At 42.2% G+C, this 23571-nt stretch overlaps 1 protein-coding gene across 15 annotated transcripts in view; it reads right to left on the minus strand.

The window, feature by feature from the left end:
* Nucleotides 1-19781, minus strand: part of LOC118430257 (GRB10-interacting GYF protein 2-like) — a 40823-nt gene extending 21042 nt beyond the window's left edge. For 4 of the 15 annotated variants that reach the window (XM_035840979.1, XM_035840977.1, XM_035840982.1 and 1 more), the window contains exons 1-18: nt 19640-19780; nt 15086-15121; nt 14223-14448; nt 13283-13385; nt 12640-12742; nt 11701-11765; nt 10971-11186; nt 10189-10448; nt 9710-9790; nt 8749-8836; nt 7824-8092; nt 6573-6686; nt 3687-3828; nt 2809-2987; nt 1812-2005; nt 1244-1364; nt 891-988; nt 210-426 (exon numbers count right to left, since the gene is read on the minus strand). In XM_035840979.1, the coding sequence (XP_035696872.1) occupies nt 210-426; nt 891-988; nt 1244-1364; nt 1812-2005; nt 2809-2987; nt 3687-3828; nt 6573-6686; nt 7824-8092; nt 8749-8836; nt 9710-9790; nt 10189-10448; nt 10971-11186; nt 11701-11765; nt 12640-12742; nt 13283-13385; nt 14223-14448; nt 15086-15117 (2508 nt within the window). In that variant the 5' untranslated portion in view covers nt 15118-15121; nt 19640-19780. Of the gene's footprint in view, nt 1-209; nt 427-890; nt 989-1243; nt 1365-1811; nt 2006-2808; nt 2988-3686; nt 3829-6572; nt 6687-7823; nt 8093-8748; nt 8837-9709; nt 9791-10188; nt 10449-10970; nt 11187-11700; nt 11766-12639; nt 12743-13282; nt 13386-14222; nt 14449-15085; nt 15122-19639 lie in introns of all 15 variants that reach the window. The other 11 variants (XM_035840970.1, XM_035840978.1, XM_035840975.1 and 8 more) reach the window with 10 other exon arrangements.
* Nucleotides 19782-23571: the final 3790 nt, after the last annotated feature.

Genomic DNA, 23571 nt, shown 5'->3' on the forward strand with positions numbered 1-23571 from the left:
AAAAGAACATCAGTCAGTAGTTGGTAATGTGTGATTGGTCTGTTCCTGACCAATCAGAAGTTAGCAATCAGTGATAGGCCTGTTCATAACTATAGTAATGAGAATAACAGAACATCACCCAGTAGATGGTTATTGAGTTTCTCATTAACAAACAGACTCTGATTCACATAAGTCCACAGAAAAGAAAAGAAAGTCTTTGAAAAGCTAACCTTGTCCCTTTCCATTCTCTGAATGTCGTCCATGGAGGAAGCAGAGGACTTGGGTGGATCCAGGTCCCACACACTCCCGCCCTCCATCCAGCCGCCGGCCGGAGCGTTGGGCTGGCCCCAGATGGCCGTCCCCTTGTCTGGGGATGACGGACGACCGCGCTGGGGCTGGGGCTGAGGTGTGGGGTTGGGCTGAGGCGGAAGTTCCGCTGTGGGTGATCTGTAGCCATGTGTGAAGTGGGAAACTGATAAGCATCATGAAAGTCTCTTGGGTCAAAATACTGAACTTTAAAGTCATCAGAAAAAATAACAAATACTGCTACACCAAAAACATAACCTTCTTGGCAAAGGTTATGAAACAATTTACAACATAATGGAAATTCTAACTGCTTTGGAATGCTTCCTTCGTTCTATATCTTCTTTAAATTACGGTTCTTGGTGGCAAGTTTAAAAATCTGTTTTTTTTGGTACACTTTTGACAGATTAGCCAAAGAGGCTCAGTGGGCATCACGCCACCGTCATGGTGGGTATAATATTGTGTACCTTTCCAAAGGGAACAAGGTTGGGGCATGGCAAGTCACGAACCCAGACCTATTGGTTCTGAGTCAACCCTCTAGCTGTTTTGCCACACAGACCCAATTTTACACGTTGAGAGAAAATGAAGAAGGATACACGGTGACTGACCTGTCCTGGGAAGACTGTTTTCTCTGATGCTGCAGCATCTGTTGTTGTAGCTGTTGGTATTGCTGTTGGAGCTGGGTCTGCTGCTGCTTAAACAGGGTCTGTAGAGAGGTAAGCAGGAAAACATGTAAAGCATTCATCCTCGGTGCAAAATACTTTTTGATAATAGAGCAATAAGGCCATGGCATTGCTTGCACTTTCAGCCAAGCAGGCCAAGGCAACAATACACTTATCGATAACTGTACTGGGTTCTTTTACATGCAGTGGTTTGATGCTCATACAAGGGGCCACTGGCTTTATGACCACATTTGGGAGGATGAATGCAAGCCCTAACAGCCATATGGAGCCAGCCATACCTGTAACTGCTGCTGTTGTTGCTGCAGAGCGACCATCTGCCTCTGTACGTGTTGCTGGAGTCCGATGTTCCCCATGGTCTCCGGCTGCTTCAGCTGCTGCTGGAGCTGCTGGGACTGGGCCCTGTGGGAACACAAAACTTAACTGTCAACACCAGAATCTGTATATAAAACCTACCGTCCTTTGGCCACAAGTGGGGCAATTGCTGTTGTATTGAGGTCTCCTGAGTTAGCGCCAAATGGCAGCTGCTCCAGATCCTTGCGACAGTCATATCACGGTCACATGAGAATAGCGCCAAATCGTAGCCGCTGCAGACCCTTGTGACAGTTGTATCGAGGTCACATGAGAATAGCGCAGAATGGCAGCTACTCCAGACCCTTGCGACAGTCGTATTTGTATATAAAACCTACAGTTTTTTCGCCGCATGTGGACCAATTGCTCTTGTATTGAGGTAACCTGAGTAAGCGCTGAATGGCAGCCGCTCCAGGGCCTTATGATTTAGCCACACCTATATTGTAAGCTCCTCACAATTCAGCCCCTGGCTGCTAAAGTTTTTCCCCTAGGCCTAACCTGATAAATCCTGTCTGCTGCATGTACAGCATCTGCTGCTGCATGAGCTGCTGCTGCAGGTACTGCTGTTTCATCATGTGCTGCTCCAGGACAGACGCATCGATGGCGGGAGAACTGGACGCCACCGTCGCAGCGGGAGAGGCATTGGACGAGGTCGGCGCTGTGGAGGAGGCTGCGCTCGCTGCAGGATTGTTCTGTTTCAGGTACAGAAAAACAACAAAGTTGACGAATACCATAGAAACCAGAAAGGCTGACATTTTATCAAGAGCAAATGCAGCACATTTCAGCCATCTCCCAGCCCATGCAACAATAGATTGTTCCAAAACTGAAAAAAAAACAACATCTGGGGTATTGGCCCAGTCTATCCTTGTAACAAATTTCAATTCATTCAGTCCAGAAACGACAGAGATGATTTGATTTGAAGATTCGTCAGGAGAAGAAAGAAGCAGAAACATTACGAATACAATATATTTTAGTCATGAAATATAATAAAATTTGTCATAGTGTTACAAAGCCATAAAAGCACCACCAATTCCTACGTAAAGGATTTGCCAAACCACACAATTTGTCAAAGTGATATCATGATGTATGTGTTGTGACAGTTACCAATATCATTTGTGCATTAGGCCACAATTCTTATTCTATGGAATGAAGAAATGGAAAATGACAACAGAAAAACAACCTTGAAAAACAAAGATTGTCAATGACTCAAGTATATGTTGTCACTGAAACCAAATTGATTTTGGGGACCAAAGAAATGGAAACAGCATGGACACTTTTACCACATGTCAATGAGGTTCTATTTGATACTTTCAAGTGAAAACTATGATTTCCGAATTCTTCTTCTCTGAACTTTAAATCATAGTGGTGCAGCAAGACAATTTGAATTGCGGTGCTGAGTTTGCAACAGGTTGCTGCAGTAACATTATTCAACTGCTTAGGAAGATCCCTGATTGTATCATATCAATATTACTAGATATAAGAATAGGGAGATTACGTTTCTCCCTACCAACAAGGGTGGCGGGGTAGGTCCGGGCATGAAAGGCACTCTTCCCCATCTCTTGATGAGTTCTCCCAGCGGCTGGAACCGCTCGTCGCACGCGCGTCGCACCAGGAGGGTCATGGTGAAGTAGCCTGCGGTGAACCACTCCGCCATCTCCTGGGAGCTAAAGGGACCTGTGGGGAGAGAGGTGGACCCTCTTAGCAAAATGGTACATCCCAAACAACCACTCCGCCATCTCCTGGGAGCTAAAGGGACCTGTGGGTAAAGAGGTGGACCCTCTTAGCAAAATGGTACATCCTAAACAACCACTCCGCCATCTCCTGGGAGCTAAAGGGACCTGTGGGGAGAGAGGTGGACCCTCTTAGCAAAATGGTACATCCCAAACAACCACTCGGCCATCTCCTGGGAGTTAAAGGGACCTGTGGGAAGAGAGGTGGACCCTCTTAGCAAAATGGTACATCCCAAACAACCACTCCGCCATCTCCTGGGAGCTAAAGGGACCTGTGGGGAGAGAGGTGGACCCTCTTAGCAAAATGGTACATCCCAAACAACCACTCGGCCATCTCCTGGGAGTTAAAGGGACCTGTGGGGAGAGAGGTGGGCCCTCTTAGCAAAATGGTACATCCCAAACAACCACTCCACCATCTCCTGGGAGCTAAAGGGACCTGTGGGGGGAAAGGTGGACCCTCTTAGCAAAATGGTACATCCCAAACAACCACTCAGCCCCAACAACAAAATTCCATCAAAGGGATGCTAGAACTGTAAAGATTTACACACTTATAGATGACTGTTTTTATGTCACTCTAATTCAACTACTGTAGAACACTTTTCCAAGTTAACATTGCATTTTTGATCTGTTGTGAGCGACCTACCCTGTATCTCTCCTTGTGGATCCTTGTAAAACCATTTATTCGCAGTCTCCTGTGTCATGGGTAGGCCCTTTGGTTGACTAGAAGTATCTTCTAACTTTTCATCATCTTCTGCTGTCATTGTTGCTACAAGGCTCTCTGCAGCCTGGAAGAGAAGAGAACACTTATTTGTTTGTTTCTTCTGTTCGAAACTTTGTTAATTCATGAAAGCTCAGATCAGCCCAAAGGCTGCTTTTCACTGACGTCATGAGGGAAGAGATAAGACAAATTAAATAACAGAGGTGCATTTTGCATCATCTATAGTCCTAATATGTCTATACACATATTTTACAGTTTGTTTTGGTTGTTTCTGTTACTTTAAGACTATAATAAGAGTCTCTTGAAGGAAGCCAGAGTTGGGGCTGTGCATATGTCTGGTGATAGACTGTTCCAGAGTTTGGGCTGTGCGCATGTCTGGTGGTAGACTGTTCCAGAATTGGGGTTATGCCTATGTCTGGTGGTAGACTGTTCCAGAGTTGGGGCTGTGCGTATGTCTGGTGGTAGACTGTTCCAGAGTTGGGGCTGTGTGTATGTCTGGTGGTAGACTGTTCCAGAGTTGGGGCTGTGTGTATGTCTGGTGGTAGACTGTTCCAGAGTTGGGGCTGTGTGTATGTCTGGTGGTAGACTGTTCCAGAGTTGGGGCTGTGCGTATGTCTGGTGGTAGACTGTTCCAGAGTTGGGGCTGTGCGTATGTCTGGTGGTAGACTGTTCCAGAATTAGGGTTGTGCTATGTCTGGTGGTAGACTGTTCCAGAGTTGGGGCTGTGCGTATGTCTGGTGGTAGACTGTTCCAGAATTGGGGCTGTGTGTATGTCTGGTGGTAGACTGTTCCAGAGTTGGGGCTGTGCGTATGTCTGGTGGTAGACTGTTCCAGAATTAGGGTTGTGCTATGTCTGGTGGTAGACTGTTCCAGAGTTGGGGGTGTGCGTATGTCTGGTGGTAGACTGTTCCAGAATTAGGGTTGTGCGTATGTCTGGTGGTAGACTGTTCCAGAGTTGGGGCTGTGCGTATGTCTGGTGGTAGACTGTTCCAGAATTAGGGTTGTGCTATGTCTGGTGGTAGACTGTTCCAGAGTTGGGGGTGTGCGTATGTCTGGTGGTAGACTGTTCCAGAATTGGGGCTGTGTGTATGTCTGGTGGTAGACTGTTCCAGAGTTGGGGGTGTGCGTATGTCTGTTCCAGAGTTGGGGTTGTGCGTATGTCTGTTCCAGAGTTGGGGCTGTGCGTATGTCTGGTGGTAGACTGTTCCAGAATTGGGGGTGTGCGTATGTCTGGTGGTAGACTGTTCCAGAATTGGGGGTGTGCGTATGTCTGGTGGTAGACTGTTCCAGAATTGGGGCTGTGTGTATGTCTGGTGGTAGACTGTTCCAGAATTGGGGCTGTGTGTATGTCTGGTGGTAGACTGTTCCAGAGTTGGGGCTGTGTGTATGTCTGGTGGTAGACTGTTCCAGAGTTGGGGCTGTGTGTATGTCTGGTGGTAGACTGTTCCAGAGTTGGGGCTGTGTGTATGTCTGGTGGTAGACTGTTCCAGAGTTGGGGCTGTGTGTATGTCTGGTGGTAGACTGTTCCAGAGTTGGGGCTGTGCGTATGTCTGGTGGTAGACTGTTCCAGAGTTGGGGCTGTGTGTATGTCTGGTGGTAGACTGTTCCAGAGTTGGGGCTGTGTGTATGTCTGGTGGTAGACTGTTCCAGAGTTGGGGCTGTGCGTATGTCTGGTGGTAGACTGTTCCAGAGTTGGGGCTGTGTGTATGTCTGGTGGTAGACTGTTCCAGAGTTGGGGCTGTGTGTATGTCTGGTGGTAGACTGTTCCAGAGTTGGGGCTGTGCGTATGTCTGGTGGTAGACTGTTCCAGATGTTCGGTCCCTGGTAGGCTGTGGCTCTTCTGAAAGGTCTCTTGCTGGGGTTTTGGGACAACCAGTTGATTGCTTGTGCTTTGTCTGGTTATTTTTGTGCTTTGATGTCAGTAGACAAAAGTCATGCACATGTAGGGTAAGAGTTTGTAGTTTAATGATTTGTAGATGAGTACAGCATTGTAGTATTGATTGACATGGTACATTGTGATAGTGACAATGAGTCGATCTTGTCTCAAGCAATAACGATTCTGACTTGCGTCAAGTCTTATTACAGCAAATTAGCTTAATGCAATTATTACAAAATGCCAGAGTGGGAAAATAAAAACTCTGCAGTCAATAATTCTTCACTCTTAAGTGAGTTGAGCTTGTCTCCAGTAATGATGTTTTTTTTTGTGTGGGAGGAAAAGATGTATTTTCAGCCTCATTACTGAAACCTTGAGGTGACCACAAAGGCTCTTACAAAATGCAAAATGAGTGGGGAAAAAAAACAATTCTTGGACCAATAAGTTCTCACTTTTAATGATCAAGTCTTGAGGATGACGTTTCGGACTCGAGAATGACGTTACATTTTCTTCCAAAAACTTTCAAGACTTCTTACGAGGTGAAGGCTGAGAAGGAAACAGAAACTACTCTTAGGTAAGCTAATCCTCACTTTCAGTCCACCGGCCGCGTCTCGACCATGATGTTTCTGACACATGTAGAAGACATGCCATTGCAGTCTAAATCCTGTATCCTTTGACCTTCAAGCAACCCTTAGACCTCCTCGTTCGTTCAAACCCTTGTAGTGACAACTGGCCCATTGGTTAGTTTCCTTGCTATTTCAGTTGCAGGGACCTCAAAAGATGGGCACAGAACCAATCGAGATACCCTTCCTTGGGTTGAACTCAGGTATCCCAGTTACCAACTAATAAGAACCATGTGCTCAACTGTGAGGCTGCTACCAGTTGAGCTACAAGGACATCCCTTGGCAAATTTTAAAAAAAGGGCAGAACAAACTCACCTTTTCTATCTGAATGTCTAAAGCCTCGTCGTCTACTACTGGTGCAGTATTGCTTGTAGGGACTGTGGTTCCTGCCACCGAACTGACAGGATTCTCCGTCACACTCACCATCACCTGGGAAACACAAAACCTGCTGAGCCCAGAAATGGACAAACTATGCTGTACTAGATAACAAGACTCGTTATTCATAACCAAGACACTGTAAATACATTTAAGTTCGTGGGGATTTAATTTCGCGGCAGCGGGAAAAGGGACTTTTCGCGGTGGATTTAAGTTCGCGGTAACACCATAGACTGCAGTCTAACATCATAATAGAAAAATGTTCGCGGTGGTTTTAATTTTGCGGTGAAGCGGTCACCGCGAAAACCGCTAACATTAATCCACCGCGAACATTTCTGCATTTACAGTATATGTAGCCTGGGAACCAAATGGATAGTAGTTCACTCTGATGTTTATTATACACTATATACAGTCACTTCTCGCTGCAACTTCTATTATCCGCTTCTATACTGCTCCATCTGGGAAGCTTGACATCTCTAGTGTCTGGAATCGTCCAGAGGGTGCTAAATGGTCGCTACACATGAGCGAATAAGGGCTCAAGCACTCGCTCGAACAGGCGTTTTAACACCTGAAACGCCCTCCGTCCGCTCGTGGGAGGCCTGCTGTCATCGAACGAGTGCTCTATAACCCATTCCTTAATTCGACCACCAAAAGGTTTGAATGTGCAGGTCTCCAGACCAATAGCAGAAGCGAACATAGGCGCAAACTACTATCTGGATGGTACCCAGGCTAAGATCATGAAATATCACAGGGGGCCTATTTAAGAGAACATCTTACAAAGACGGTCTCTACCACTGTCATATAAGTACAAATGCAATGAAGTATTTGGCAACTTGCTCTGTTAAAACCTTCTACCGTTCTTCAAGCATTAATGTTTAGGTAACAGTTTTTTGTATCATCAGAAAAGCTAGGCAGGCAGAAAACATTTATACAATCTTCTACTGCAAACATCTGCTTAGAGATCATTCTATGAGAAAATGTTGTGAAATGAAAACTTCTACTGGGGGTAGTTCCTGTGTAGCTGTATGCCTTTCTATTTTATATGTCCTGTATTCTATATGTTGTTACTCAAATGTTATTGTACTGTATGACATTTTCGTGTGAGGGAGGGCAACTTGTAAAGGTTGTTTGGACCTGTTTTGCCCTCCCCATCACTTTGTGATGAATGCAAATAAACAAATAAATACTGACCTGTGAGTTAGCTGCCTGAGATGAAGGGGGATTAGAAGTCATTGCACTTTCCTGAGTCCTGGGGGGTGGCTGAGAAGGGGGTCTGGGGGAGGGTTGGGAGGGGGGACGGGGGGATTGGCTATTTACAACAGGAGGGGCGGACATGGGGACCTCGCGAGGAGGGGGAGAGGGCTCCTTGGAGGGCATGGGGATGGGTTCTGGAATTGGCTTGCTCTCTGGAGGTGGCTGCCTGCTGGGCACTGAGGACGCTTTCTGGGGCTTCGGATCTTCTGGTGGACAAATTGTTCATGTCAAACACTTTCAGAAAAAAAAATCTTCCATAAAAAGAGAACAAACAAGCACTTGTATACTGTAATTATTGAAATATTGTGGCTCTTCTGATTCAGAATTATGAAACCAGTGATTTCAAAAACTTTCAGAATCAGGAAATCTTTCACCCCAAAAAGCAAGCATTTGTATATATTTAAGTCTTATTTCAATATTAGTTTAATAAAAATTTAATGACTAAAGTTTGATATTAGTTTAATAAAAGTTAAATGATTTTCAAAATAACCTCTCCCAAATCATCAAAAAAACAAAGGTTGGTTCAACAATGCCCATTGCAAACTTTAGAAATCTACAATATAGTTAAATGTCCCTCTAATACATTGTGTAGACTTGATCCTGATTGTTTAGCCCAGTGAACATACATTTAGTTGGTTCTACTCTCAGTAAGAGGATGAGTGAGTGACTGTCATCACAATTAACACTTCAACCAATAATAGAATGGCAATTGGTGGTTGGACCAATGAGAGAGCTGCATGTTCATGAAAACAATATTTGCATTTTGATGCTTTTATTGTGCATTTTGTGTTTTTTCACGGGTGGGAAGGGCTATGGAATCAGTCCATTGTTTGGGCTACAAGTCAAGTCTCTAAAATCTCACCTGGTCTGGATGTTTCCGTAGGTTTTCTACCACTGTCTTCCACTTCCTCATCTTCCTCTTGTGGTGGCTCTTTTGAGTGATCTACAGACTGAAGAAAACATTGCATTTTATCATCTCAACCTTCATAACGTAAATGCATCTAAGTTTTTTAATTAAATTAAAGTTGCCTGTACATCAATAACTTGGGGGTGGCGCCCATCTCCATTTCTGTAGCCCTTGGGCCACACATGTGCAAGTCACTACAGCAGGGGGCTAGTCTGCTGGTAGTGATGTGTGTTTAACTTCCATACTCTTCCTCATTAGTGCTGAGTGCTAAGCAGAGAAAGCAGCATGTACCATTTTTAAAGTCTTTGGTATGACTCGGCCGGGGATCGAACTCACGACCTACCGAATGCAAGGCGAACACTCTACCCACTCGGCCATTGCACCGGTCATTGCATCTAAGTTTGCTGGACTTAATTTCACAGTAGGGAGAAAATTAAGTGCTTTGAGTTGTTTTCATATCACCATAGCACTATAGTCACATAATATCTACATAGCAATGGAAACCTACTAACGACTCGGTAAGGGTGCTACAGATGGACACAACAGTCGCATTCGGCGGTGCTGGTGCGCGCAACTGATACTGATCTAATCATATGTACCCTTTGGATATGAAGTACTGCTTAATAGATACGTATCCAATGTTCAAAGATCACTTGCTGTCCTGTCTTACGTATATGTGGCTTGTACTTACTGTTTAAAACTGGTGTGTTTAGGGGTGGATACAGGTAGAGAAAATTCAGGTACAGGTACAGTCCAGACCTGAACCTTTTTTTGGACCAGTCCAACAAGAAAAAAACGTTTTTTTTACTGGTGCATTGTACAGGTACCCACCCATAGGTGTGTTACGAAATTGGTGTGATACCTTAAAGCAGTTGAGTAGTTAAGCCAAAGAAACATGACAAGACATACTAATTACCTCTTGGTTTTCCTCATCCTGTTTGGCAGCAGCTTCCTCTTCAGCCTCTTCTTCTATTGGTTCTGGCTCCTTCTCTCCCTTCTATAAAGCAATAAAGATTAAACCTTATTATCATATCCAGTCTGTGTGAACCAATCACAAACCTCCATTCACTTTGGTTAAACAGCCATTACATCATGAGTATGGGTTAATGAAGGGGAAAGTTGCACATTGATTTGCCAATAATGATGGGATTTCAACTTCTGACCAATAGCAGGTCAGTTTACAGACAAGGAAAACCTGGCAAGTTATCTACAAACCTTCATAAACTGCTTCACTCACTCATTGCTTTATTCGGTGGTAATATGACACTGGCTAGCCTTTAGGTCACAACCATTATACTCTTAATTGAAGGAACTTATCTCAGAATTTAGCTATAGGGTATGTTGGCAAAAGTCACCAAGCACAAAGTCATACTGAAATGAGAATACACAAATTACCTTAAGGGAAACAAAAGCCCCGGACGAATCAAACGTTCCCACACCGTCTGATTCAATACTGTCATCCATGCACCAATCAGGAAGGTCCTCTTTGTCGTCTGCCCAGTCCCCGCTGTGCGAGCGCTGGCGGCCCCCGCTGAAGTGCCGCTCGCGCCCTGACCGGAAATCGAAGTCGAAGTGCCGTTCTCTCTCCCCGCGCCCGTTGAAGTCTCGCCAACCGGCGCTTCTTGGTCCACCTATGAAATCACCAGGAGGCTTAGCTACCGATTGAATAATATCATAAGCATATTATTATTACAAATTGGGTTCTATATTCAAGGATCTAACTAGCTTTCCCTGCAAATCTACAGCGGGGTGGTACTGTAAGTCTGTAGAAGTGAAACACACTGAAACAAATCTGATAAATATAACCAGACCTCGCAAATCAGAGTATGTGGAGAAGGACAACCACAAGCCAACCGTTCACATTTACGACACATCTTCAGAAAAGACGCTGAAGCCGCATGTTCCCCATTTAGGAACTTTATGCGAACCGACACACAACAAACATGTTTGGCCGTGTGGCTTCCTCAGTGTTATGGGCTTGAATCGACCTCACAAATCAATCAAACCTGTAAAAGCGACCAGCACTACATAAGACCCACCAGGCCAATGCTAACACTTTTGGAGATACCTTAGATAATTTTGACGCAAGCATGAAGAACCTTGTCCATTGTGACCACATAGTATACACATAGATTTTATCAGTCCCCTGAGTGGTCTTTAGTTTTGGTTGTACCTACCAGGGCTCATCTGTTTCCATCTTTCCGATCCTCGATGTCCCGCCGATCGCCAACCGCCCTCTTCATCCTCGTCCTCACGCTCTCGCTCGAGAGCGCGGTCGCGATCTCTGGCCCGCCAGTTGTCACTATTTGATCCTCTACTGAATTCGAACTTCCGCGGCGAGGGCGGACCCCCCTCCTCAAATGACCGACCTACTGTGGAAAACATGTCAAGCTCTGCATCAGAGGGAGGAGGGCGAACGGACAAGAGGAAAGGAAGGTAAACAAACAAACAAACAAACAAAAGTTTTAGGGGTGACATTTCCATGTACATGAACCATTAGAAAAAATAAAACATGAATTGCTTACTAAAAGGGCTTAGGCAACAGTAAGAAAATGTTAGGAATGACATCAGCGTGCACATTGATTTTAGCCTGATTTCTGGGGAAAAAAATAATAATGAATTCCTTTCTCATTAGATTTGGGATTTGTAAAGGATGTCATCCATAAAATTTCTTGCTGTGGCCTTATGATCAAAAAACAAGAGGGGTTGAAAAGAATAAAATCAATCGTATGAAGCTCAATGGCATACTAGTCTTGAAATTACATCGTAACAGTTGGATACACAGCATGCCATAAATAATATTTTAAACAAATTTGACATTGGTCAAAAATCCCATTAATCTGTATACTTAGGCATGGTTAAAAAATGATCAAGAATGTGTCTGTGTCATTTTTCAAAAGAACTCACCCATAGGAGGTCTCTTGTCAAATCTTCTGTCCCCACCCCTGAAATGGAGATTGTCAACATCAGATCTGATGTTGGGAAGAAACAGAAGGAGGGGATTACACCAGAAACATACAGCCACCAAGCACAAGTCACTACATGCTTATGCTAACAGTATCTACTAGGGGTGGGTACCGATACAGAAAATTTTAGGTACGGGTATGGTTCGGGTCCAGAGGATCAGGTCCAGGTCTGGACCTGAACCTAATTGTTTGTAAATGTGAAAACTTGCGAATGAATCAAAACTCATGACAACGATCCATTTCACGATGAAGAAATCTGTTTTATGGAGTATCCTGTGAACAACACTAACTGCCTCTGTTAACTGACCATATAAACTTGGTAAAATTTATCAACTCTTCTCTACTTCGCTCTTGTTATTTTCTTGAACTGGTAACCCACAAAACACGTGAACACCTGCCGCCGTAGGTCAGTAAATCTGTTCATTTTCTAATCGGTCCAACTTCCAGTCCACTGATTTTTTTCAGGTCCAGTTTTTCTAGACCGATCCAATACAAAAAAAAACAGTTTTGTACCGGTACCCACCTCTATTATCTACCCAAGCTATCCATATTTCAGGATTAGGCCAGAATAAGAGTTCTTATATGTGGTAATGACTTACATGAATAATAATAGCCAGGCTTTGAAGTTTTTTGACAGACAAATGAGAACTTTTCCAAAGTGCAAATGCTATTTTTATAACTTAATGAAAGCAGAATATATTCTCCATCTCATGTTGTTATGGAAGCCAAATGCAATTGGAGCAAGATAACATTTTGCCTAGACAAGTCCATTAATTCAATATAGCCAGCAGGCAGCAAGTGTAGTATGCTGAAGGGTGGTTACACTAGAGGTTCACCAGTACGGACACAGACACTGGTACACAGCAACCCCCATACGTACCCTTCATCCCAGCTCTGACTGCGGCTATAACTAGGACGAATGAATCCCCCCGGTCCATCGTCGTCACCAACACGATAAAAGCCTCCCTCCCCGCGACCTCGCCCTGCGGAAAAATGTAGCCAAAAACGAATTCCCCAGGGAATGGATGCGTGGAATATTTAGAATTCCTGGCGAATCAATCGCAGTACTATACCAACGGCTCCGTCCCTGAGGCCTCGCCAAAAAAACACAGAAATCATGACGTTTGTCCGCCCTCTCCTTTCTTAAAAGAGCTAGGGGAATTTCCCAGGTACAATGAACCTGTAAATATTAGATATGGCATCTGTCTTCTATGTCATGACCAGTGGAAGAAAAACTCTTCAGTGAGATAAACTGGTTTCAGATCACAGACCTTAACTTTGGTATTTATGAGAAAAGAAATGCATAAGGATCGTGCAAATCTCATAAGGTTCGTGTGAATCACATAGTGATTCGTGCGAATTTCATAATATTCGTGCGTTTTTGTATAGTGATTCGTGCGAATTTCATAATATTCGTGCGTTTTTGCATAGTGATTCGTGTGTATCACATAATATTCGTACGAATTTCATAGGGTTCGTGCAAATGCTTAGGCACCCCTGTAGATGAAAAGAAGCATCCTGACCTCGCCCGCGAGTTCCCCCGCCCCGCACCCCTCTGGACGCTCCTCCCCCTCTGCCCATCAGCCGAAGGACGGCCGTGCTGTTCACTGATATCGAGGCATTGCGCTGGAGAGACAAGCACAACAAACACTGTGTGAACAGCATCAGGGTTGGACAAGTCCACTAGCCCTATTGTCTCGGGCAAATGAAAATGCCTATCGGGCAAGTACACGTTAACCTCAATTGCCCGATTGGGCAAGTTAGATTCTTTTCATTGAGTGAGATTTTCATATACTTGCTGCATTTCATAGTCATGGTATCAAGCATTGGTCAACACAGAAAAATATAGCCAATAACAAGAATTCCATTGATGAAAGTGAAAATACATAGAAAATGTCATAATGATTTAAATTTCGGGCAAGTGAAAAGTTGGTCGGGCAAGTAAATCTTTTATGAACTTGCCCGATAGGACAAGTGAATTTTAGAAAACTTGTCCAACCCTGAGTATCACTTTCTCTTACATTAACATGTACTTGCAAGATGAGTATGAAAGTTTTGGTACAGTTAACATAGTACAGAACTAAAACTTTGACCTAATACAAAAATATGGCACAGAAAATTCTCAATTGTTGTCCTGTTCTTTCATATTAGACTGAAAGTTTTCTACAGAACTGTGCAGCATTTTCCAAGAGCTATCTTATTTTTGTCTTTTTTTACAAAGTCTCAAACAATACAGCAACACTGGTTGCAACGTTAATTGTAATCTTTATTGCAAACTCATGCCCGAAGGCTAATTGCAAACAGCGAGGTATACATAAAAGTATACTCAACAAGGAAAGAACATGATATTTATAGATGAACGACAAAGATCTATTCTACATCTACTTCTACTTAAGTTAATTATTTCTTAGAATGTAGACCTTATGTCTCATGTGTACCACAGGAAATCTGAGACATCCTCACCTGTTCTTCCTCTGTAAGAGGGATCAATGCGAGTGGAAGGAGTACATCTTTATTGATGATGGTTTGGAAGGTGTCTAACTCGGACGGGCAGTCTGTGCAGTACTTCTTCTCGAAGAGCGCGAGCATCTCCTCGCGCCCGTAGCGATGCTCTGCCAGTTTGTACTTCGGCAGGCCGGGGGAGGGAGGCGGTGAAGTGACACTGTTCCCACTGGAAAGTGCACGAAGCCTGCCGAAACAACAAAATGTCCTTTTGGTGAATTTTGTTTCATTCATTATCGTTATTATACAATTCCTCACCAGTTTGTTTGAACCTTTGTATATTCATGAAAGTTCTAATTGGTCAGTAATTATTTTACTTCGCTTTCAGCCTGCAGGACAACTCTAGACCCAACCTTCCAATTCTTCATCTCCGGTTACACCATCTTCCGACTCACATTCTGTCACTCTATAATATTCAAATGACTATGGACCCACACCAAGGCAAAGACATGGATCAAAAACAATACCTCCATTTTTATATAGGTAACAACTGTAAAATAAGCTAGCAACAACAGAGTCTCAATGGATAAACTGAGAGGCTAGCAAACCCTCCTTGTAAAAAAAATATCCTACTACGGAAATAGCAATGAAACTTGTTGCTGCTCTATATGCTATCATCAAACTTTCGCACTACAAGGCCCCTAATGAAAATATGTACTTCCAAATGTATTTCTATATGATGAATAATTCATTTTCAACTTAAACACGTACATCAATAGTTCAACAAACAGTCGTTGTTTTGTACTATATTCTATGATACTTAGACAAGTACCATATTACAATAGTACACCTAGTTCAAGGAGAAAATGTCAGTAAGAACTTACCACTCAGGTCCGAATGTCAGAGTCTCCGACATGATGCTGTGGGAGGGAAGGTAAGAGAAACCATTAACATTTAATGTCCTGTACTACACAGTACATGGTTAACAGAAATAGAACCGTCCTGCAGTTGTATTCGTTGTTTCTTCCATTTGATCCATTTTGCTAGCTTCCTTAGCATCTTGGCTCTCTGAGTTTTCTTGCTACATTTGTATTTGATGAGAGACCCAGTTCTCTGTGCTTAAACTTGAAGTCTGTCTTCAGTGAGCTGAGAAAGTTTGCACAGCAGTGTCCTTTGCTTCTCTTTATCTTAGCATTTTACATAGTTTCACAAAGCCTAATATCTTGGATAAACAAAAGTGCCATCATTTTGTCACCAATGCAGGGTAAAGTCAGTAAAGAAGATACTTAATTAGTTAATTGGTTACACATCTCATAGCTACCAGGCAGATGAACATTTCATGTTACATACAATGCTAGTTACATGTAATTCAGACTCATTTGTTCAACATCACAGCCTATATATTCTGAATTGTGTAATACATTACATGGGAGAGCTCACTTATCTTACTTAGATTTTTTCATTATGGATAATGTTGCCAGGGCTCGAAATAGCACCTGCTTATGCAGGTTATTGCAGGTAAAACTGGAGCTATGCAGGTATTTTTGGTTTCTGCCTGCACCTAACCTGCACTGGTCCATGTACTGGGTTTTATACATAAATGTCCTTTGATGTACTAGTAGGTATATGTGGACTGACTGCATTGACTGCTACCACCTACTATAAAGTATTAAAAAAAAGAAATAGCAATGGTTCCTGAACAATTTTGGTATGATCCATACTTCCTAAATTCAGAGTGGTGCAGCTGAAATTTGCCTGGTGCAGGTAATTTTCAATGTTTCAACCAACCTTCATGAAAGTTTGGCACCATGAAATACCATTACCTTTACTTGGATGATACCTGGCCAACTTTGTGGTTTTGTTTGCAGAGTGAGGACTTTACTCCCTCTTTGTTTTCAAGTAACTGACAAATGTAAAGGCCCTAACCACAGCAAAATCAAACAGTGGCAACGTTGCACATTTGAAATCTCTCTTTGGCTCTTTTCGTCTCAGGAGACGAAATGAAACCACTCTATTTCTAAAATTAAAAATATTGAACTTGTATGACATCAATAAGTTTCAAATTAGTATATTCACGTTTAACTTCCCTTCCAACGATCTCCCCAATGTATTCAAAAATTTTCTAAACCCTAATTCACTTGTACACAACTATCATACCAGGCAAAGTATCCACTATTTATTCCTCTCTTCCGCACATCATTAGCACAGTCCTCCGTAAAATACAGATGTGTCACAATATGGAACAACTTTCAGCCAAATATACATAAAAGTTAAAACTTTTCTTACATTTAAAAGTGCCCTGAAATCCCATCTCATAGACCACCCTAGCCCCTTACAGTAGTCTCAGTTGTTATCGTATCTCAAATTACTTTTCTATTATTATTTGCTTATTCTTTTGTATTATTATCATATCCCATGTGTTACTTTTTTGTTAATCATTGACTATTACTTGTATTGTTTATCATAGAGAAGGAGGGCTAAGTATAAGCCGATTACGGTTTTCCCCTCCTCCTACACCTGTAGTATTTGATGTATTCTTTTTCTGTATTTATTCATGTATTTTGTGCGAACAAATAAACAAACAAAACGCAAATACGTTCTTTGCGTAAGATCTCAGTGCTTTTCCTGCAACTGCACAATGGCCTTGCCACAGCATGCGCTTTCAACCAAGCACCCTGGGTCATCAAACTATTTCCGATAACAGGGTTTTCTAAAATTCACTTGTCCTATCGGGCAAGTTGCAAGTACATACAAAATTTACTTGCCCGAACTAGCTTTTCACTCGTCTGGACATTCAAATGACATTTGTCCAAGTATTTCAATTCCATCAATGGAATTCTTTTATTGTTGGCTCTATTTTTCAGTGTTGACCAATGCTTGCTGCTATGACTCTGAAAAGTAACAAGTAAACAAAAATCTCTCTCATGGAAAAATCTTACTTCCTAAATCGGACAAGTGGAGTAGGACATGCACTTGTCCGATCAGCACTTTCACTTGCCCTGGACAATCGGGCTAGCGGACTTGTCCAACCCTGCGATAAGGGTGTTACTTTGGGTGCAGAGGTTTAGTGCTTGAAATTATGCCTAATATAAGCTCCCTCATCTATGAGACCGCAGGATTTATTTCATCATCTGAAATTATGAATGCCATCCCTTACATGTCCAAGCTAAGCCAACCCTAGAATCAAACTCAGGCCAACGGATCCACAGAATTTGATCCAGATGCCCAAGCAGTGGGGATGCGTTACCGCTTGTGCCATGGAGACGTTCTGTCTCAAGCCAAACATGCTCCTAGCAGGACACATTAACAATGTGGCATGAAGCATGTACTTTTAATAGTCTTAATGATTAACGAATACCTGTGGTAACAAAGGGCACTCCAACTTGTCAAAGGTCTTGTTGCTGATGACAGCAGTTTTGCAATTGGTTGAAACACATGTTGCACTCCAGTACTGTGTTGTTTATCTATCTTTCAACCAACCAATCAATCAATCTTTTGTATCTGTACCAAACTTTGCCCAGAGAGAAACCTTTGTTTACCTAGATCAGTATCTTTTGAAACATTGTCAATTGACACTTCAACCTATGGTTGCACATGCTTGGGCACGTCTTGAACAATATCAATTGATACAAAATTGGCAAATAGCAACATTTAAAATAAATCTATATCATGCACTTGTTGTGTTAGTGCACACAATGTACAATATAACAGTTTCAGTATGTCTACTTGTAAGTTGTAGTTTGTATCCAAAAAAGAGTACTGTTTTCCCTGTAGAGCTTTACTTTTCAATAAGTTGTGACACCAAGTATACAAAGCATAAGAAATTCCATTCTACACGTTGAGCTTTTTATGTCTAACTAATGCAGTAGGTTTAGCCCTACATGATATAGTTCACAGAAAACAAAAACATAAACATTTAATCATCATGTGGATGAAGGTTAGACATCCAGGATACAAGATACACTAAATAGTAGTTCTTCAACAGAAAGTACAGATATTGTACAGTGTCCCTGACAAAATGTACATAGCAAAGGCGACATGTGAAAAGTTCTGACCGTTTTCAAAGTCATATCCAGTTCCTTGAGTAATTACTAATACTACTTGGCATATCTCACTATATGGTTATTACATCATGTATTATTAACTAATAATTCAAAGTATGCAAGATTCCTATACATTTACGGAATACTTCATCTCCCTTGTCATTCAACTTACAAATATGCTATTCAACCATATATACTAGTAACTATAGGTGAAAGTAAATAGAATACCACAGGTAGATTACCTTATTCTAATACTAATGTCATGAGTGACACGACAATGATAAGACAAAACAATGGTTACCTTTCACAATTTGTATACCAACAGGTCCAAACAAAAGACACAATATTGTCAAGTTCCTCACAAATTCCACTGCTGCTATTCTCATTCATAAGGTTCATTGTCAATCAAAATTGTTGTCATCTGCATGCATATATACCTGTAGACTTTTGCAGCATTGTTGTCACGTCTTGTTTAGAATTTTCTTTTGTCACATTTTGCTCAACATTCCATGAGTACAAATGTGCTTTTTTGTGGTTAAAACACACTACAATGTGCTGACACACACAAAAAAAATTATGAACTTCATATGATTAGACATTAGTCAGGAGTGAAAAATAACTGTAGTCATTGAAATAAAAATGATCCTACTGTAAAAAAAAATGAAATGCAACACTTCAGATATGATATATGTTGAAGACAATCTACATATCTGACTGAGCATTAATATGAGAAAAAATTATCAAACTTTTAGTTTCCGATAAGAAGACTAACTGTTATTTTGTTGACGCTTTTCACCTGAATGCACCTCTCTTCAACCAAACGCCCCTGAACGGATATTTATGTACCTGTGCCACTTGTCACCTACTACTATATCTGACTGTACAAATCTCGGTCAGAGATAGGAAGACATGGTGTCTTATGTGTGGTGTATCACGAAATTAAAGCTCAGATGTTTGGTGGAAGTTACATAAAAAAACTGGGAGGATCCTTGGTCTGGTCTGCCCACCCACCCCCGTGATCGGTCATCTTCCACAAGTGAAAACTGGGACAGTTAGTTCTCCAAACCCGTCCATAATCTCACTGTCACAACCTGGATGACAGTATCTACAGGTCAGGGTCACTCTAGGACTCGGCCTGCCAACGATTCGTAGGGATCCAAAGTTGGGATTTCTCTAAGAGAGCGAAAATCCAAAATATTTTTCTATCTGTTGTCGCAAGGCATCAAGTTTTCGCTGAGTTTCAGCTGAGCAAGCAACCCCCACAAGCATGGGCCTCTCGTGGTAAAACTGACCATATTTCTGTCATGATACATACATGGCGAGGAGTGAAAACATCCTTAGATACGAATACGCCACCTTAGTGTCGTATTTTTGAAGGAAAATGACTGTCTGTACCTGTTTTTGCTGCAAGACGCTTGTTATCGCTCTACACGAGAACAAAAAGTTCAAGATGGCTACCCAGTATATGTCACGTGACCTGAGGAAAGTCCCCGGATCGAGGTAGTCAGCTGACCAGGCAAGTGCAGTCCCTTTTGCTGGATTTGAAATAAAAGAAATAAGTCAACTGTATTTCATTTTCTGTGGCTAATTTTCTCGTGTCATAAAGTCATGATTGTGCTGTCATAATGCTTATCAGCGAGTAATACGGAAAACCCGGTGACAAATACTGTTTTTGATTCATCTCCCAAGAGTGACCTCTAGCGATTTTAGACATATCTGCACACATCACAAGGCATGCACGTGGACGGGACACTTCAGTGGAGGGGGCGGTGTCAAATCATACGGTGAGAAGTACACGTCAAATATACTAGTAGCCTTATACCAGGCGCTGTTCCCAGGGCTTACACCAAGGAGGTTTAACCACGTTGCTTACACATAGGCTAAGCTCCTAGACTCTGCTACAGATAAACTTTTACCACGTCGATTCGCGATTTTTATCCGGGAATACGACGGGAAAAGAAAATATACCGGGTGAGGAATAACGTTATATACCGGGGGGCTTGTACCGGTCATAGCACCGGTAGAATTTCCTCACTCGTAATCACTCAGTGAACTTGAATGAGTGCCTAGCTTCGGCTTGGGTCGTCCCTCTGAAAGGACGTTAGATCAGATGCAGGTGCCGTGTTTCTGGATAGGCACCCTATGCACGATATAGAACCCATCACAATATCTGAAAAGAGTTAAAAGGGGTCCTTTCTGGTGTGAGTGGTTCAAAACGTATACAGCCCTTCGGTTGCACATGCGTGGAGCAATTTTCGAAAACAAGTGGGGCCATGGTTTACGAGGTCCGCTGAGTTAGCGCCGAATGGCAGTCGTTCCAGACACTTGCGACAGTCGTATCATCGGAGGTCATATGAGTTCGCGCCGAATGACAGTTGCTCTGAGACCCTTCCGACAGTCGCATTGAGGTCACCTGAGTTAGCACCGAATGGCAGTCGCTCTAGACACTTGTGACAGTTGCATTGAGGTCACCTGACCTGAGTCAGCGTCGAATGGCAGCTGCTTCAGACCCTTGCGACAGTCGCAGTGATGTCAACTGAGTTAGCGCCGCATAACAGTCGCCCCAGACACTTGCGACAGTCGCATTGAGGTCACTTGAGTTAGCGCCGAATGACAGTCGCCCCAGACACTTGCGACAGTCGCAGTGAGGTCACTTGACCTGAGTCAGCGTCGAATGACAGTCTTTTTAGACCTTTGCGACAGTCGCAGTGAGGTCACCTGAGTTAGCGCCGAATGACGGTCTTTCCAGACACTTGCGACATTGAGGTCACCTCACTTGAGTTAGCGCCGAATGACAGCCGCTCCTAGGCCTTGCGATTTAGCCCCGCCTATTATAAGCCCCTGGCTGCGAAGTTAGAAGACAGAGTAGTCGGCCCACCCAAGGACGTTATACAACGTCCTTGGCTCTCCCAATAGTAAAAGATTGTGGTGAATGCTGCTCGTATGTATGTCAACAGCTTCCATGAGAAAGAAGCAATTCTTGTCAAATGTTTTTTTGTCAAAAAGAAACGCTTGTAAAAGAGCATGCAGGCTTTGTTATACATCAGTGGAGTCGTGACTCTTGTGCAGTGTCTCCAAAACTAATGATCTACTTTAGTACCTCGCAGCAGCAGCATAATGATACATACATACAAATTACATATTCATACTCTTAACAAGTTGTAGCATTCACATAGTTCTGCTTCCATTGTGTTCTAATTTCATCAGTTTAATGAGGTCCTTATCATATAGTCCAGTTTCTGCTTCAATAAAGACTTTAGCGTGAGGTATGGACGGCCTCTTCTCCTATTTGCTTCTGGGGAACAAAAGAGCAGTTTACCGGCTGGTTCGCCATGTCGAACAACATGTCCAGCAAGACGGTTAACAGGATGATGTGTGCGCGATACTAGAGTATGCAGCTGCATAATGTGTTCGCGGTAACGTACGTTGTAGCCTTGATCCATCAGGCATTATTTATTATTATCAATTAGCTTAAGTAGAAATTGATTTAGTTTAGACGTTATTCCCTTTTTATTTATCTATGATTATCATTTCCCTTCTTTATGTTTATGTATACCACTACTACCTTACCTTGTATGCAATTAGCCCTGGGGCATGAATTTGCAATAAAGATTTATTTATTATTATTGTTAATTACTGTTTATTTGCACATGATAAAAAACACAATGTTACAAACTGTATACAAAATGCTTCAGAAACCAGAAACCTAAAAGGTTTATCGTTGGTTTCCTTTTAACTGCGTTTGGTTCCATTTGGCTATGAACATTGTTAATAATTGTAATACATATACATTACATGTGAAAGTTGACGATCAATTCAAACGAAAGAAAAAAGGAAATTATACCGATGCATAAGAAAATAAGAAAAATTCGAGGGGTGACTAATAAACTAGTGAAGTACTACAATCAAGTAACATAACAAAACGTGGCTGGAATATAAATTAGATTTCATAGATCCAACATGGAATAAACAAGATTTAATAAGATAGCAAGGAAACGCAATCAAATCAAGTGGATGTAAAACTAGGGCTGAGTATAAGATCAGCTTTAATTTGGCATATAAATATCAGAAAGGATACGGACATTTAAAAAAAACGTTATTCCAGATTCAAGTCCCCCATGTAAACGAAAGTGAGCTGCCGTTGATTTTAGATACGATCTTGATTGTCTTATGTTGTGGCTGTGTACATGTATATCGGAATTGAATTATTACTACATGTATAAAAAGTTATAGTAGTTAATATGTTCAGTTGGAGATACTGTAAATGCATTTAAGTTCGCGGGGATTTAATTTCGCGGTAGCGGGAAAGGACTTTTCGCGGTGGTTTTAATTTCGCGGTAACCCCATAGACTGCAGTCTAATACCATAATAGAAAAATGTTCGCGGTGGTTTTCGCGGTGAAGTGGTCACCGCGAAAACCGCGAATATTAATCCACCGCGAACATTTCTGCATTTACAGTATCGTTTAACTTTGTGTGTGGCGCTCAGTTTTACGTTATAACTTTGAATTTTCATAATCTCTGACACTTCCTGTGGTAGGTCGTCTTCTTCTGTCAGTCCAAATATGTTCTACTTACAAAGCAATAAACGGATTACTCGTTATGGAATAAGCTTCCACGTACTTGCTTCCGCATGGAGTACAATCTGAAACTGTTTAAGTCATGCAAGGGTTAACAGACAGCTTTCTTCTCAGTACAGTATTGTAACCCAAAATGCTTGAATGGCCCTATAAGCCTTATTTTGCGGTGAATCCTAAGTAAATACAAACAACCCACTCAACAGCGATTAGTGAGCTTCAAAAAAATATGATTCTTATGTCTCCAACTGTGATTTTCGGCCGGCTAACTCTGGTGTGCTGTCTGTCTCTTTGGCCAATTTCTGCCATTTTTTCAGCGACGATTATAAGTTCCACCTAAATCCTTGAAAATTATGGCCCAACCTGGAGTCTTTTGGGTTAGAAGAAACAGGTAGGGTCTAAGCTTTCAAAGGTGAGGTTTCTTTCATTGAGCGAGCATTCCTCGGAGTTTGGAATTGAGCCAATCAACAACCTGTTTTTCTTTTAATGGTTAACGTTATAAAGATGTATTCTCTAAGCAGAGGTTGAGTCACGGAGAGGAACGAGTCGGTAAAAATCCCGACTACTACTAACGTTGATTATATCTCCGCGACTCAACCTCTGTTCGGAGAATAACAAGTCCTTGTGACTGTCTGGTGAGGAAAGATTTTTAAGATGGAAATTGGGGTGAGTACTTTTCAGAAGCCTTGTTTCAGTGTATTTTAACATGCTTTCCTATAGAGAGGTCCAACTGTGTTATCAACTACGCGCA

This window comes from Branchiostoma floridae, chromosome 14 (genome assembly GCF_000003815.2).
Source record: "Branchiostoma floridae strain S238N-H82 chromosome 14, Bfl_VNyyK, whole genome shotgun sequence".
NCBI lineage: Eukaryota > Metazoa > Chordata > Leptocardii > Amphioxiformes > Branchiostomatidae > Branchiostoma > Branchiostoma floridae.